The sequence below is a fragment of the Nycticebus coucang genome, chromosome X (genome assembly GCF_027406575.1).
Source record: "Nycticebus coucang isolate mNycCou1 chromosome X, mNycCou1.pri, whole genome shotgun sequence".
NCBI lineage: Eukaryota > Metazoa > Chordata > Mammalia > Primates > Lorisidae > Nycticebus > Nycticebus coucang.
The window spans coordinates 20417789-20436161 of NC_069804.1; the positions used below are offsets into that span (position 1 = coordinate 20417789).

General features: G+C 33.2%; 1 protein-coding gene across 7 annotated transcripts in view; it reads left to right on the forward strand.

The window, feature by feature from the left end:
- The window catches only part of CNKSR2 (connector enhancer of kinase suppressor of Ras 2), a 330879-nt gene that overhangs the window by 160407 nt on the left and 152099 nt on the right, over positions 1–18373 (forward strand). For all 7 annotated transcript variants that reach the window (XM_053580413.1, XM_053580414.1, XM_053580415.1 and 4 more), the window contains exons 6-7: positions 8948–9067; positions 16247–16306. In XM_053580413.1, the coding sequence (XP_053436388.1) occupies positions 8948–9067; positions 16247–16306 (180 nt within the window). The remainder of the gene's footprint in view (positions 1–8947; positions 9068–16246; positions 16307–18373) is intronic.

Here is an 18373-nt window from a genome sequence, read left to right on the forward strand (position 1 = left end):
CATCAGTGCAGAAGTGTTCCCTTTTCTCCACATCCACGCCAACATCTCTGGTCTTGAGATTTTGTGATATAGGCTAGTCTCACTGGAGTTAGATGATATCTCAAAGTAGTTTTGATTTGCATTTCTCTGATGATTAAAGATGGTGAACATTTTTTCATATGTCTGAAGGCTGTGCGCCTATCTTCTTCAGAGAAGTTTCTCTTCAAATCCCTTGCCCAGCCTGCGATGGGATCCCTTGTTTTTTTCTTGCTGATGCGTTTGAGTTCTCTGTGGATTCTGGTTATTACACCTTTGTCGGAGATATAACCTGCAAATATCTTCTCCCATTCTGAGGGCTGTTTGCTTGCTTTTCTTACTGGGTTCTTGGCTATGCAGAAGCTTTTTAGTTTGATCAAGTTCCAGTAGTGTATTTTTGAAGCTGCTTCAATTGCCCGGGGGATCCTCCTCATAAAATACTCACCCAGACTGATTTCTTCAAGGGTTTTCCTTGCACTCTCCTCTAGTATTTTTATACTTTCATGTCTTAAGTTTAAATCTTTAATCCAATGAGAGTCTATCTTAGCTAATGGTGAAAGGTGTGCGTCCAATTTCAGTCTTTTACAGGTTGCCAGCCAGTTCACCCAGCACCATTTGTTAAACAGGGAATCTTTTCCCCACTGAATGTTTTTAATTGGCTTGTCAAAGATCAAATAACGGTAAGTAGCTGGATTCATCTCTTGGTTCTCTATTCTGTTCCAGACATCTACTTCTCTGTTTTTGTGCCAATACCATGCTGTTTTGATCACTATCGATTTGTAGTAAAGTCTGAGGTCTGGTAGCGTGATTCCTCCTGTTTTGTTTTTATTTCTGAGTAATGTCTTGGCTATTCGAGGTTTTTTCTGATTCCATATAAAACAAAGTATTATTTTTTCAAGATCTTTCAAGTATGAAAGTGGAACTTTAATAAGGATTGCGTTGAAATTATATATTGCTTTGGGTAGTATAGACATTTTAACAATATTGATTCTTCCCAGCCATGAGCATGGTATGTTTTTCCATTTGTTAACATTTTCAGCTATTTCTTTTCTTAGAGTTTCATAGTTCTCTTTATAGAGATCTTTCACGTCTTTTGTTAGGTAAATTTCCAAATATTTCATCTTCTTTGGCACTACTGTGAATGGGATAGAGTCCTTAACTGCTTTTTCAACTTGACTGTTGTTGGTGTTTATAAAGGCTACCGATTTATGAATGTTGATTTTGTAGCCTGAGATGCTGCTGTATTCCTTGATCACTTCTAGGAGTTTTGTAGTAGAGTCCCTAGTGTTTTCCAGATACACAATCATATCATCTGCGAAGAGCGAAAGCTTGATCTCTTCTGACCCTACATGGATACCATTGATCGCCTTTTCTTCCCTAATTGCGGTGGTTAAAACTTCCATTACAATGTTAAAAAGCAATGGAGACAATGGGCAGCCTTGTCTGGTTCCTGATCTGAGTGGAAATGATTCCAATTTAACTCCATTCAATATGATATTGGCTGTGGGTTTGCTGTAGACGGCCTCTATCAGTTTAAGAAATGTCCCTTCTAGACCAATTTTCTTAAGTGTTCTGATCATGAAGGGATGCTGGATATTGTCAAAAGCTTTTTCTGCGTCGATTGAGAGAATCATATGGTCTTTGTTTTTTAATTTGTTTATGTGCTGAATTACATTTATAGATTTACGTATATTGAACCAGCCTTGAGACCCTGGGATAAAACCGACTTGGTCATGATGTATAATTTGTTTGATGTGTTGCTGGATTCTGTTTGTTAGGATCTTGTTGAATATTTTTGCATCTATATTCATTAGTGATATTGGTCTATACTTTTCTTTTCTTGTTGGGTCTTTTCCTGGTTTGGGGATCAGGGTGATGTTTGCTTCATAGAACATGTTGGGTAGTCTTCCTTCTTTTTCTACCTTTTGGAACAGGTTGAGTAATATAGGTACTAATTCCTCTTTAAAGGTTTGGTAGAATTCTGACATGAAACCATCTGGTCCCGGGCTTTTCTTTTTAGGGAGGTTTTGTATAGTTGATGCTATTTCCAAACTTGATATGGGCCTGTTCAGTATTTCCACTTGATGCTTGCTAAGACTTGGAAGGTGACGTGCTCCAAGTATCAGTCAATTTCCTTCAGATTTTCGTATTTCTGAGAATAAAGTTTCTTGTAATATTCATTAAGGATTTTTTGGATTTCTGAGGAGTCTGTTGTTATTTCATCTTTGTCGTTTCTGATTGATGAGATTAGAGATTTTACTCTTTTTTTTTCTGATTAGGTTGGCCAGAGGTTTATCTCTTTTATTGACCTTTTCAAAAAACCAGCTTTTTGATTTATTGGTCTCTTGTATTATTCTTTTGTTTTCAATTTCATTTAATTCTGCTCTAATTTTGGTTATTTCTTTTCTTCTACTGGGTTTAGGGTTGGAATGTTCTTCCTTTTCCAGTTGCTTGAGATGTCCCATTAGTTGTTAACTTCCTCTCTTTCTGTTCTCTTGAGGAAGGCTTGCAGTGCTATAAATTTCCCTCTTAGAACTGCCTTTGCGGTGTCCCAGAGTTTCTGATAGTTTGTGTCTTCATTGTCATTTTGTTCCAAAAAATTGGCAATTTCTTTCTTAATCTTGTCTCTGATCAAGCTATCATTCAGCATAAGGTTATTTAACTTCCATGTTTTTGTATGAATATGCAGATTCCTGTTGTTACTCAGCTCAAGTTTTATTCCATGGTGGTCCGAGAAGATGCATGGAATAATTTCTATTCCTTTAAATTTACTGAGGTTAGACTTGTGACCTAAGATGTGGTCGATTTTGGAGTAAGTTCCGTGGGCTGATGAGAAGTATGTATATTCAGTTTTTTTGGGATGAAATGTTCTGTAGATGTCTGCTAAATCTAAATATTGGAGTTAGGTTTAAATCTAAAATTTCTTTGCTCAGCTTCTTGTTGGAGGATCGATCCAACACTGCCAAAGGAGTGTTGAAATCTCCGACTATTATGGAGCTGGTGGAAATCAAGTTGCTCATGTCTGTTAGAGTTTCTCTTATAAATTGAGGTGCATTCTGGTTGGGTGCATAGATATTAATAAGTGAAATCTCATCATATTGAGTCTTACCCTTAACAAATATGAAGTGACCATTCTTATCCTTCCTTACTTTTGTTGGTTTAAAGCCTATTGTATCTCCAAATAAAATTGCAACACCTGCTTTTTTTCTGATTACCATTTGCCTGAAATATGGATGACCGTCCTTTCACCCTGAGTCTGTATTTGTCTTTTAAGTTAAGATGTGACTCTTGTATGCAACAAATATCTGGCCTGAGTTTTTGTATCCAGTCAGCTAACCTATGCCTCTTTAGAGGACAGTTTAAGCCATTCACATTAATGGAGAATATTGATAAGTCTGGTGGAATTTTGGGTATCAATTTTTTCAAAGGTCCAGTGGACATTTTTAATCCTTTCGCCAGTGTGGAAGTTGGAGTTTGATCTGAAGTTTCTGAGTGAGTTTATTTTTGTGGTATAGGATTGGGTTGGTCATTGTGGAGGGTAGGTCTGAGAATATCCTGAAGAGCTGGTTTGGTTATGGCAAATTTCTTCAACATATGAATTTCATTAAAGTATTTAATTTCTCCATCATAAATGAAACTCAGTTTAGCTGGATACAAGATCCTGGGTTGAAAGTTATTTTGCTTTAGGAGATTAAAAGTCGATGACCACCCTCTTCTGGCTTGAAAAGTTTCAGCAGAGAGATCTGCAGTTATTCTAATATTCTTCCCTTTGTATGTAATGGTTTTCTTTTGCCGGGTTGCTTTGAGAATCTTCTCCTTCATATTAACTTTAGTGAAGCTAATTATGATATGCCTGGGGGATGACTTATTGGGGTTGAATCATAGTGGGGTTCTGAAGCTGTCTGGTATCTGAATATCAGAATTTCTAGGCATGTCTGCAAAATTTTCTTTCATAATTTCATGCAGAAAGGCCTCTGTGCCCATTGAGGCCACTACATCATTTTCAGAACACCATTGCCATCTTATATCTGTTGTTTCCCTAATTTATCTTAGTCTTATATTTCATACTCTTATTTCTTTTATATATATTTATGCCCCCAAAGTAGAAATTTCCTTCTGTAAAGTCTTTTTTAACTTTATAAGCCTAGAGTTCTTTCCTATGTTAAATGAATTTTCTAATTTTTTAATCTAAGGATATTTTTACTCAGTTGCTCTAATACACTCTGAAGAATAACTGACTAGCACTCTCCTTATTTAGAAAAGCAAATAAAAGTACTTTAAGGCTCAGCACCCATAGCACAGTGGTTACAGCACCAGCCACATACAACAAGGCTAGCGGGTTTGAACCCGGCCCAGGTCAGCTAAACAACAATGACAACTGCAACAAAAAGTAGCTGGGCATTATGGAGAGTGTTTGTAATTCTTACTTACAAACTGAGGCTGAGGCAAGAGAATCGCTTAAGCCCAAGAGTTTGAGGTTGCTGTGAGCTATGACACCACAGCGCTCTGCCAAGGGCGACATTGTGAGACACTATTTCAAAAAAAAAAAAAAAATACTTTAAGTAACTCATTTATGCCTGAGTGTACTTCAAGGTTAACATAAGATTGTTTCTTATCCATTGTCTTTTCACTAATACTCTAGTAGTGTTCACTACTTAGAGCACTTTTCTGCATTTTCTTTTTTAAAAATAATAACTAAAGCTTCATGTATTAATCTTAAAAAAACTTACAAATTTAGAGATAACGAAAGAATGCTATTTGTTATTATTGGTTAATATATTAGTGTTGGGTGATTGTTTTTGAATTTCTACAGTGACTAAAATGTTGCTTTTATAAATAGTTTAAAGCCATTATGTATTTTATACTAAACATGCTATTCCCAGATGTCTTTTCCGTTTAGAACTTTTAGATTTAAGTGAACTAGCCATGTATGAAATATAGTATGTATATATGACAGAATTTGAAAACTCTATTTCAGCCTGGCAATATGGTCTATTAATTAATATTAGAAATTAATATAAAGTACCGAAGACAAAAAAAAATCACACAATACCTTTAAATCCAGCACATGACACTCTTCTGTTTGAAAAGGTTCCTAAGTCATAGCTAGTCCTGTTAGCTGTTACTCAGTCATTAATCCTTTGTCACCATCTTGAGTAGTTTATAACAGAATCCAGAGAGTCAGTTATTTTCCTTGCCATTTTATGTTCCCTTTAGCTTTATTCTAATTTGCAAGAATACTTGCAGGCCTCCTTCTATTTCGTTATGTAGTTTAAACGTGTTATATAACATCTATCAAATGCAGACATTGATTTTAATGCAAAATGCAATTGATCAGCAACAGAAGTTGAGATCTAAGGATAGTAATAGAACACAATAATGGTTAGGATTTGAAGTCCTTCTGCCAAGTCGATGACCTTGGTGTATTTATTTAGCCTTGCGCTCTCATCTGTTAAGCTGACTATAACAATACCTACTTAAAGAAGTTGTTATATAGATAAATGAGATGATGAACATGAAATATTTAGCCTGTGGCAAACCCATTGTATTTACTCTACAAATAATATTGAATAATAATGACGTTAAAGTGTAATAATGAATCAATTTTTCTTGTTATTTTAGTTATTTTCTCTAGAATACACACTTACGTATAGACCTTAGAATGGGTACAGGCGGAACTTACTAAACACAGAATACAAATGTCTACATACAATAACTAAGAAAATGCCATGAAGGCTACGTGAGAATATTTCAGATGAGAATATTTCAGATTGTATATGAAACCAGCACATTGTACCCCTTGATTGCACTAATGTACACAGCTATGATTTAACAATAACAAAATAATAAAATAAAACATATATTTAAAATATAAATTATAACAATATAATATCTCACATGATTTCACTAAATGAACATTGACTAAATTTACTTTTAATAAGAGTACGTTAAATAACTTGCCTGCACTTCAGCTATAGTACTCTTAATGTGGCTTCCTGTAGTAACTTAATGAATATAGAATTAGCATACAAAGTAAAACCATTTTATACTTCTTGTAATAGCTTAGTCAAATTTCAAATGCTAACGTGTAAAAGTTCTAGTACATTATTTCTAAAACAGGCAGCGATGTTCTAGTGGAGTTTATTTTCTAATACTTTCTGTTATTTTTTAAGATCTTTAATATATTAACTCTTGAAAACTTTGCCAGTAAAGCCAATGTTTTACTCATTTTTTTTTTTTTGTATTCCTAACAGCACCTAGCACATAGCAGGCATTTGGCAAACAAAATTATTCAAGAGGAATCAGAAAAAAATGTTTTGCAACTTAATATAGTGGATTTAATTGGTATTTTCTATTTTGTAAAATGACGAGTCTACTATTTCTACCTTTCCTTCTTCCACCCCACTTCTAAATGCTACCAAATGCCTGAATAGAAGAGCTACTATTGCTCATTACCAGTGTGTTTTATGAGGCCCTGAATGTTGTAATATATACATATGGAGCCATTTATATACATCCATTACCTTCCTATTTATTTATACATTGGACTCTTGGAATACACTTCAATTTGTAGAAACCACAAAGGGTTCTTTTTAGCTTACTGATTTAGTACCCTTCAGATTAGCATGCAATCCAAGTACCCTATATAGAAACCCTTCAGAATTAACAATGCTATCTCCCCCATTTGCGGTTAAGAGAAAATAAGAATGAAAATGTAACCACATAGGGGAGGAAAGGAATAGTTAGAAGATTTAAATCTACCAGAGTATTTTTCTTCCTGTCAAACCTGCATTTTGAACTGCAGCAGTTTGAACTGCAGCCAGTGTTCGTGTAAATGCTGCCATTCTGTCCTTTCCTCATGCCTGCTGATGAACATTTTCAAGAGGAATTTTTTTAAAGGCATACAGAGAATGGGATCCCATAATGGGCTACATAATTTGTGAGACCTAGAGAACAATGAAAATACCAACCCCCAGCTCAAAAATAATTATGAATTCCAAGACAGCAACAACGGGGCATAAAACCAAGTGCAGGTTCATGTGTGACTGTGCATGTCACACTCCCATAAAGTTGGCCCTGTAGGGTTCCCTATTTCTGAGGGATGATCTTGTTGTCACTTTGCATAGCAACTCTTTAGAGTAAATACCTCCTTTGTATCTAAAAGCACTGAGACCTTAGACAGTAAAAAGAGATGTGAACTCTCTGTCCTGACCATGCAGCTAGACTGGCTGGTGTGATTATTGAATTGTAACATGGTCAACAAAGTCATGAAATTAAGAATAATGGGATAATTCATCCCATGAGTAGAGGTGAGTAGGGGAAGCATTTATTTAGTGTCTTCTTTGGATAGGAGCCATATTGGAATCTTTTAAAGGCATTATCAAGTTTTAGCATGTCATCCATATAAAATAATCTTTATTACCTAATTTCATTGTCTACCTTATCAAATTGAGCCTCATGTATATAAAATAATTTGTTTACAGTCACAGAGCAAGTCACATTGGCAGTGTGGTGATAGCCTACATCCATCTTCATATGAAGCCCATGTTCTTTCCATGGGTGTTCATACCGTGCAGCTGTATTTTTGTCTTTAGAAGATGATATCCACAGTAAAAGTGCAGACTGGAGAGTTATATGCCAAAAGCACAAGTACAGCTGGGCAGGAAATTTAGCATGGCAGAGTCTTGACTCTAACACAGACTGAGGCCATGGACCAAGGACAAAATGAAGTTAGTAAAAAGAGAGTCCTTCTTATCTTGACCAGGCAGCGGGGAACCATCTCCCTCCCAGTAGACTAATGCAGTGGTCACAGAACAAATGAACATGTTGGAGTTGGGTATAAGATAACACTTAACATTGCTGCAAAATATAATTTTTTCCTATAGTAAAGGCAAAAAATATCAAAATTATGGAACCCAGGCTTCAGAAAATTCAGTGAGAATCTGTGAAGCATCTGAAAGCCAGCATATTTTAGGGCAGTATATTCTAAGCTTCATCATTCATATTCCACTTTTTTCATGATTTTTCTGTGTTTAAGTCTTAACAATACTGTGATAGATGCAACATATATTTTAAATCTTTTGTTCTATACAGATATCAGCATAAATAGAGTTACCCTGACTAAATCACTAACTTTCTGTCTTCAGTAAAACCATTAAACTAATTGTTTAAGTTCATTTTCTCTTCAGTTCATTCAGCTAACATTTATTAAGTGCTTTGTATGTTCTAGAATTTGCCTGGTGTGGGTGGTAGGTGGGAGTAGAGGGAAGCAAAGAAGTCAGAGATGAGTACAGCACAGTCTCTGTCTCAGAGGGATTCAGAATAAAATAGTTGTCATACAATTGCAGATTATTCACAGAATGCTGAGAAAGCAGCATTGAAGTGCCAAACTTTGCCTGGAAGAGGTGGGAAACTTTATACAAAGGTAACTGTGAATAGGAAAGTCTAGATAAATGTATAGGAAGAGTTCACCAAGCAGAGTTGGGAGATTCATCTTTCTTGGATCTTGGCCAAATATTTTTTACATTGTCTTATCGTGTAATTTTTATAAAATCAAGATTTGTTTATATTAAATCAGTTCAATCTGGTGGTTATCAAGAGGTTTTCAGATTATGAAAGTTGTTTAGAAACAATCATTTTATTTTCGGTGTGATGAATCAAATAATAGAAACAAAATATAACCATAACATTCATGAGTATTTTGGCATATAGTTCTTATGTCTATAATGTATAATATAGGTGTGTTCTGTGTATATGTGTTTTCTTTGCATCTGAATTTTTAAATAGATTTTACAGAATAAAATGCTAATTGCTTTCTTTTACTGTTGCTTTCATTTTTCCTTATAAAAAAAGTTTTAACAGAAGGTGATTTGTATGTTATTTACAATACATGTTTACCACAACTATTTTTTTTTTTTTTTTTGGCTTCCAGTGTAAAACTCTTTCTGGAGTCTGTGACCACATTATATCCTTGTCATCAGATCCTCTGGTTTCACAGTCTGCTCACCTGGAAGTGATTCAGCTGGCAAACATCAAACCAAGTGAAGGGCTGGTAAGAGATACCATGTTTATCAAACCTCCATCCATCAGCATACAGCTAATGATGTGGACAAAGCAGCCTCCAAATATGGAAATCTGGGTACTTTTTTCCTAGAGCAGTTAAAATAGTGGAAATTTATCTAGCATGATAAGAATTTTTATGAAGATAAATGAAAATGAAGGACTATTAAAATGGTATTTCTGAATTATCCTATTTAATTTGGTGATCATTTAGCTTTGATTGCATTCTTTCATTTCTCCCCACCAAAATTTCTTAGGTTTAAAAGAAGTTTAAGTTAAGGATTTTATAATGAACACCACAGTGTTACCTGCTCATACAAGTAGGTATTTTGTTTATTTTGTTTGTCTTACTTTGGCTTGTTGTAGTTTTAATAGGTCTTCCTTATCCTAGGGTGGTTAAACTATACAAAACTGAGATACTCTTTTTTCGTTGTCGTTGCAGTTGTCATTGTTGTTTTAGCTGGCCCGGGCCAGGTTCGACCCCACCAGCCTCGGTGTATGTGGCCCTACCCACTGAGCTGTGGGTGCTACCTGAGATACTCTTCATAACTCACATTCATTCTTATAAGGGTGAATAAGCAAGTGGATGTGGCCAACACTAGACCAACATCTGTGACATGTATTTGTATTACATAATTATAAATATAATCATCTTTTAAATATTGTTCAACTAATTAAAAAAATATTGATTCTGAATTTAACCCAAGGGAGAGAGGTTTTTTGAAAAAGTGAGCCTGTAGAAAGAAAGCGTGTAACATTGATATTGATGAGGGAGAAATTAAAAAAAAACAAGAGACTGCCTAGAGAATATCTTTTTATTTTGTCATTTTTTTTTTATTAAATCTTAACTCCTACACAACTATTACATGTTAAGTTGGTGCTATGGTGTCTTTCTGTCTATAGATAAATTTACCATTTAAACACATTTTGGAAAATAGAAATATTGGCAACTAACATTGATGATTGGATTTAGATAATATATTCTTAAATATTTGTAAGCAAGCTTACCTTTTTATGCGTCTTTTATTTTTCATATATATGTATATGGTATCAATTATATATATATGTACATATATACATGTGTTCACATACACACACACACACACATATATCAGAAGGCAAAACCTTTATTGACCATTGATTACCAGTGATTTTTTAGTTTGAGGTCATCTATTCTATAGGCTAACTTTTCTCCTGATATTTGACAAATTAATTATGGTTGCCCATAGTTCTTAGTGCCTTTTTGTGTGTAGTTCCTTGGAAGAAGAAAATCAGCATATCGAGCATTGTCAACAAGTCATCATGTAACCCAAGTTCAATTAATTTTAAGAGCTGATTTTTGACATTCATGAACTTAATTTTAAGTAATATGTGTATTTATGGTTCAATATTCTTATTCTTATTTCTTATGGTTACCTTTATGAAGTTCAGGTTTATTTAAAATCTCTTCAACCTATAGTATTAAAGATTTTTCTTTCTACATCTCACATCTCAGTAGTTATAAAGGAAAGGAAGCAATCTAAGCTTGATTTTGGAGTGTAAAATTATGAACTAACACTACATTATATTAAACTAGAATTTAGGACACCTGGATACAAATCATTTAACATAAAAAATATGAGAATGATCTTTAAGAAGTAGGGGAATAAATTCAACCAGCTTGGCCTTGATCTTGTCATATGGAGGGGAGCAGGAGTAGATCATCGTTGAAGCTCCTACTAGCTCTATGAGTCAGTGGTTCTAAAGAGAAAGGGCCTGAATTTTTTTCCTGTAATTTCCACTCAAATCATGGGGAAGATAACCATGTGAAGTTAGTCAGCACAATGCTAGCAGACCCTATGAAATTTTGATTTTTTTGTGAAGATACAGCCCTGAACAGGTCTTTTCTTTTTGTTTTTTGCTTTTTTTTTATTTCAAGTTAATGTGAGGGTAAAACAATTACATTACAATGTTTACATTTGTTAAGTAGAGTCCCTGTTGTAGTTGTGTCCCACATCCAAGAGGTGTGCCATGCACCCTTATATTGTGCCCATTAAGTGGCAGCACACCAATCCCTGTTCCTCCTCCCCCCTTTTCTCTTAAGTGGGTGTGTATTAGATCATCTGCTGGCTTCATGTTAGTGTTGAGTACATTGAATACTTGCTTTTTCATTCTCGTGGTACTTTACTAAGAAGAATGTGTTTCAACTCCATCCAGGTTAACACTAAAGATGTAAAGTCTCCATCTTTTTATGGCTGAATATTTTTTTTAATTTAAAGGAGAGAGATCAGAGTCTGCTCTTTTGAATAGTCATAAACTTAAAATGCTAAGAACCAGATTAATTTAAATAGTCTGGAAAAGGGCTGGAAGAGAAAAAAAACTAGTGCCTATACTATTTGCCAGGTATGTTTCTCACAACTATATGCAGTAGGTATTTATTTTCTTATTTTACAAATGAGAAAACAGAATTGCAGATCTTTACCAAATTGCTCTATATCACATATAGGTAATAGACAATAAAGGCAGGATTTAAGTCCAAGTAAATCTAAATGAAGTACATCTGAAGAGTTTTTTCCATTATCCCACATTCAGATTTGGAATTGCTAAAGGGAGATGTGAGAAGCTTAGGAAGATGACTTTAAAACTGGAACTATTTAGAGAAATTTTATTTTTAAAGGGCAGTAGACAGCACTTCACTGAGACAATCATTCAAAGGAAGGAAAAGAAAATTCTAAAATGTTGAATATTAATACAAAGGGTTAAGTATAAAACTATTTCTTGTGATTTGTATTAAAGGGGAAAATACTAAATAGAGATTTTACATAGTTTATTCAGGGTATCATTTTAAAACTCAGCCATTTGTAAGTAAGTTTAATCAATCACATTTGAAATAGAATAAAGGATGTTGGTAGCATTTAGCCTATGCTTAGCCATAGGAAATGTATAAATGTAAGAAATGGAAAGAGGTAAGAGGATACCAAGATTTAATGAAGTTTCACAGTTGAAAACCAATGGGGGGATCCAGGACATGTGAAAACAAAACTTCCTGACACACACACACCCTTGGTATACAGCTGTTTAATTAGCTTAGATCTACAAAAGGTCTTCTGCCAATTTCAAGATAGAACTTTTCTCATAGGCAAAAGGTAACTGTTTTATTCTTCCACTGATAAACTGGATAGATTGTTCATCAGCTTTCTAGTTAGTCAAATTTCCTAGGATTTCTAAGATTTGAGAGTCCTGAAGCATATTAAGGTATGGTGGGAAATATACTGAGTTATGATTAAAACATATGAAAATGGCTTCTAAAGTGCTTTTAAACAAAAACAATTAGGGGAAAATTAAAGAAAAATGAGAGTTATTGGAACATATCAAAACTGGATCAGAACCAAAAGATAACTTGAATACAGAGAAAGGTGCTGTGGTGGGGGCATCCTTGGGGAAGTCTCTTGGCCTCAGAGAGTTCTTTTTCTATTTAGGTACTTGAATTTTCTCCAAATATGCTTTATTTTACCAACTTGACTGTGAGGTTGCTTTGGCTCCTGTTGGTTAACCAACACTTGGAGACAAAGTGAAACAAATGTCTTTTTGGAAGGCTGTGCCAAATGATGGAGAGGGAGCTGTTCAAGTCAGCTCTAGAATTAATTGGTTTAAAAAAAAGGAGAGATGAAGGTTTTGATGAAATGGAAGGCCATATTTGTCACAGTTTCAGAAAAAGAGCCATTTGAATTACATGTCCTCCTGCTGTTTGGCCCTCTCTCAGAGGTGAATAACTAATCAGATGTATTTCTGTGGACTCTGTTATCCAGAACATGATTAGTTTGAAATTCATCCAAGCAACTTGTTTCTTCTCTTCCTTTTGGTGCCTGACTTTTGCCCATTTTTCTCATTAATATCACAAGAGGGAGATTAAAAAGGATGAAGAAGTCAGTTTTGATCATTTAGAACAGATTCAGCATGTTTTATTGAGTTTAGAAATGAAAATATCACATAAAAAATAATACATATACTATATATTTGTAGCATTTTAGAAATATGCTTTATTTCTGTCCTATTGCTCATGACTATGAAAAGTTTTTAGAATTGAACTTACATGTATCTCTAGATCCATCTTTAAGCATTAAAAAAAAGTTTATCCATCCGAAAAAAGTTGCTTTATTATAAATTACATAACATTGTAATAATGACAGCCTCTTCCTATGACTACTAGGTGCTTTCTTCAGTTTATAATTATTAGTTTTTAAGTTAGTGGCATATGCAGTAATTACAAACAAATACTATTTTCAGAGCAATAACTACATTATTTTCATGATTTTTTTATTATCCCTATAAGTATAGTATCTTTTCTAAGCATATTAGGATACTATATTTTCTCTATGACTTAATCATTTATGGGATCATTTTAAAATTCTTATCTAACATCTTTAATTTATAATCAATAATATACAATATTGAAAGAAATGTAGAGGGAAATATAATCAACTTCTGCTTACAATTTTCAGGAGACATGAGTGATTGAAATGAATTTATGAAATATCAAACCCAGTTTTTATAACTACAGTTTTACATACTACATGTGAACGGGTGCTTACTTTGGCAGCACATTTACAAAAAGTATGTGTGTGCTAAAGTGCTCTTAGTCTTTTAGAATAGATGTTAAACAGTGAATGGTTTGACTTTAATATCTACAGTTGCCAAATATTATGTTCTAATAAGAAAAGTTACAGTGTACAACTCTGCTAATTCAGTAATAAATTAATCAGGAACCTACCAGTTCAGAGTGTGGACTCTGGAATCAGACTGTCTGGGCCTAAAACCTGGTTTGGTTTCACTACCTTGGGCAGACACCCAAGATTCTCTGTACCTCCATTTCCTTACCTGTAAAACAGAAGTAATGATAATTTCCACCATATAGGCTATTGTGAAATAAATATAAAACACTTATAACAGCTCTTGCACATTGTAGCAAGTAGTATTAGTGATGATGTGAGAGATAATGACAGATTATGATTGTTTTGTATGTCCAAGTGCTATGTATTATTTTGTTCACTATTTTTTCCCACCTTATCCTCTTATTATCCTTCTATGTAAAACCTAAAGCAACATTTAGTGTCTAGCTCTTACAAGTAATCACTCATGCTTTGCTTGACCACAGGGATACATTCTGAAAAATGCATACACATAATTTCATGATTGTGTGAACATCATAGCATATACTTACACAAATTTATATAGCATAGCCTACTACACACCTAGATTACATGGTATACGCTATTGCTTCTAGGCTACAAACCTGTATAGCAAGATACTGCACTGTATACTGTAGGCAATTCTAACACAGTGGTAAGTATTTATATATCCCAATATATCTAAACATAGAAATGCCAGTAAAAATACAGTATCATAATTTTATGGGACCACCATCATATATGTGGTTCATTATTGACCAAAATGTCATTCTGGGGCATATGACTATATTTTAAGACCTTATTAATTTGATGTAATCTTGGTAATACCTGAGATGAAAATGTTATTTTCCTCTTCTGCATTCTAAAATAGTATCATTATATTTACCTTCTAATAATAATGAGATAAATATTAACTGCAAAAGTAAGTATATTGTACATTTGTCTTCAGTGTAAGGCTAAATATTATCATACTGTCATAGCCAAGAACTACTGGCCAATTTAATTAATTTCTGTTTTCCCTCTATTGAGGTTAGTTATTCATTTTATATAAAGTAATAAGGATAATCTCTCATTTTAAAAACTGAACAGCTTTTAAATTATTAGCTTTTAAAATCACATTCATTTTGGGGCGGCACCTGTGGCTCAAAGGGGTAGGGCACTGGCCCCATATGCCGGAGGTGGTGGGTTCAAACTCAGGCCCAGCCAGAAACTGCAAAAAAAAAAAAAAAAAAATTAAGTTCATTTTGTTTTACAGTAGACATTCAGGCTAAGCTATTTTTGGCATTGATAACATTTTAGACATAGGATATATTGGAGTAACTTTATAGAATTAAAACCCAGTGATTTCTCAATAGTTTCATACCATGAACTTTACTGCTTTTTTTTATCTCTTATTGTCACTGAAAACGGTATATATATTCATGTGCCTAAATATTTAATTAACATAAAGCATTAACATTATAAGGAGTTTTGCTGTATGTAAGCACAAAACATACACTTTTTCTGAAACATTATTGTTACTGTTAAATCTCCTATATTTCAGATTTGAAGTTAATTAAAATCAATGTTTTTAATTTTTTAATCAACATTTTAAAATTCAAAGTACTTTTGTAGGTAAAATTCAGATAATTTTTCCCCTAAGAATTTAAAGTACCAAACAAAAATTTCCTGAAAGGGAAAAAAAGCTATTCGGTGAATATCTGTTTTCTTCCTGATTTACTTAAATGTTGTTAAATATTTAAAGTGTGAATCCCTTATTATGACTTTTTCTTTAAATTTCCATCAGTGTCCATAATTGAAAATTTTTATTTGCTCTTAAAGCGTATAAAATTTCAAAATTTATATTTAATTTTTAAGCTTTAATGAAGTTTTATCTCAAATGACTTTACTTAAATGGAAAATGGAACCTCACCTTCTTTACTGGGGGAAAGAATTATGATACATAACCTTTTAATTATGTGTTGATGATGCAGAGATGATTGGATGTAATTATTAATACTACAAAATAGCAGGAGATTGAAAATTATATAAAGACTATTTTCTCACTTCTGGCTCTGGATAGTTATAATTAAAGTATTTCTGTAAAAACCTTTTGATTATGTAATATCTATCAAGCAAAATAAGCTAATAATATACAAGCATTTGAGTTTCCCATTATAACTTTTATTTTGGCACAAATACATACTGTGGATTTGGAGGGAAGTGAAGTGTGTTCTTTCTTCAGAATATTGAATTACCATGCTACATTTTATAAGTTTCATGGGTAATTCACTTATCAAGTAGTTATTTGATTGAGTATGGGCTTCTTTGGACAAACATTAGAAATAAAAACATTTAGCTAGTAATTTCTTAACCAGTTTAGAGACAGTTTCTGTCTTTATGGATTCATCTTTGCGGCATGTGGCAAGTTTAATTTAATAGAGCAATTTTTATAAATTAGGTGATAATGTTCTTGAAAATATTCCCATTGTCTCACTTTTTTTCTGATGCTGTCTTTTTCTTAGGGTATGTATATTAAATCAACATATGATGGCCTCCATGTAATTACTGGAACCACAGAAAATGTAAGTATTTCAACGTTTCAAATTTTAGTGTGTGTTTTTCCCTTTTATTGTTAAACAACTTATACATCTTACATGATTAAGGTTGGCATCCGAGGAAATGAACAGATAGGAGATAAAATTAAAAAGACATCCTAAGTAGGTATTTTTTCATTAGAATTTATTGTTTTATTTTAAGAGTAGCTATTTACTTAAAGTAAATCAGACATTTTCTGTTCACAGCCAGAGATTTGACTTTGTTTAGTATTTTCTGGTTTGTGACAAGTTATTGTGACATCTAAAAGAATACACTTCCATCTGTCAAAAAGTTTAGTTATTTTAAGAAGCTTAGCCCTTACGAGAAAGAAGTATCAGATAAGTTAGGCTTTCTGAATACCTGCAGTATAATGGGAAAGACTGTGCTGTAGAGAACTAGAGCTATGCTATGGAAAAAGAAATATGAGTTGATCATGCTGGGCATTAACTTGATCATTGTGATAGACTTGAATAGCATAGCAAATCATTCCTGCATTTTCTCATTTCAGATTTCCATCCTAATATAAGCAGGTGCTAAGTTTTATTTATTTATTTATTTTGGTTTAGAAATTCTGAAAAATTGCATGTTTATGCTATGTTTCTATAAAGAAGACAGAGGTGGAATTAGTTTAATCTCAAGTTATTATTGATCTCAACATTTTACCAGCATTTTCTCTTTAAAAATCAACATTCTTTTCATCTAATTCACCTATTACTTTAATCCTTTATTGATTTTTTTCCTCACGCTTCTCTTGGTTTCTTGTGAAAGGTGAAACATAATATACATTGCAGTCGGATTGCTGTAGTGGCCTCACTTTTGTTATTAAATACAAAAGTCATAAAGGATCAGAAATATCAGTAAAATGCATAATGCAAACTTTATAACAATTTTAAATGGAGTATGATGCTACAAACTATACTTTTGTTACTGATTATCCTCATTATATGTATATTCATTTGACCATTTGTTCGCTTAACCTTAGCTTCATGTCTGCTATGTTCTAGGCATGGCACTAGGTATTAGAAGAATTTTTAAAATAAACTTGCTTGCTGCCCCTAAGAGGTGGATAGCATGTTGGGGTTCATCTGTATAAACAGGTAGTACAATATGCATGGATGCCCTAAGGAAAGAATAGCAAATGCTACCATGGGAAATCAGAGAAGAAATCACAGAAACACTGATTTTGAACTGTATCTTGAAGCATTGGGAGGAATGAATCTCTTTATGTTATGTGGGGTCTGTAAAAACAAGTTGAATACTATATATTGTTTATATTAATTACTCAGTAATATTCGGTATATGGATAAATGATCAAAAGAAAGATTGATTCTGGGAGTAGTTCAGATATATTATTTACTAAGAGTTGATCCTTTGATTCTTCTTTTTTATTGAAAATATTGTACTATTTTTGGTAACCTCAATCATTTACAATTAGATCTGTCTTGAGTCTTAGTAAAGCTGCTCACTAACGTGGGTAAGTTATTTTACTTTGCTATGCCATAGTTTCTTAGTTTTCTTATATGTAAAATGAGGAGTTTGGACAAAATAAGCCCTCGGATCCCTTTTAACACTGAAAGTTTATAATTTATATGACTTTTTTTTACTTGCCTATATAAAAAGTTGTTTTAGTTTCTTTGGCTACTGTGTACCAACTGTCATTTTCTTTGACTTTTGTACTTTCCTTTGAAAAGGTCAGTTGTGAACCAAATAGCACAGGGACCAACTATAGTTATAGCTATATTAAAGTAATGACTTACAATCGTCTCAAAATTGTTACATGATACTTGTCTGATTTGCTAATATGTTCACCTCCTAAATGTGCCATGAAATTAAATACATTATTGTTATTATACTGCTCTTAGAGTTGGACTGACACATGAATCTATTCTTTTAATAATGTACTGTACTTATTACTACTTCAATAACTAAAACTCTCTGGGATATCATCTTACCTTGAATTCTAGCCTATGACAAATAATTTTATGTGAATTTTTAAAATTTGTTGACTTGAGGTTAGTATCATTTCAAGACCTCTGTGTTTTTAGAAATAATTG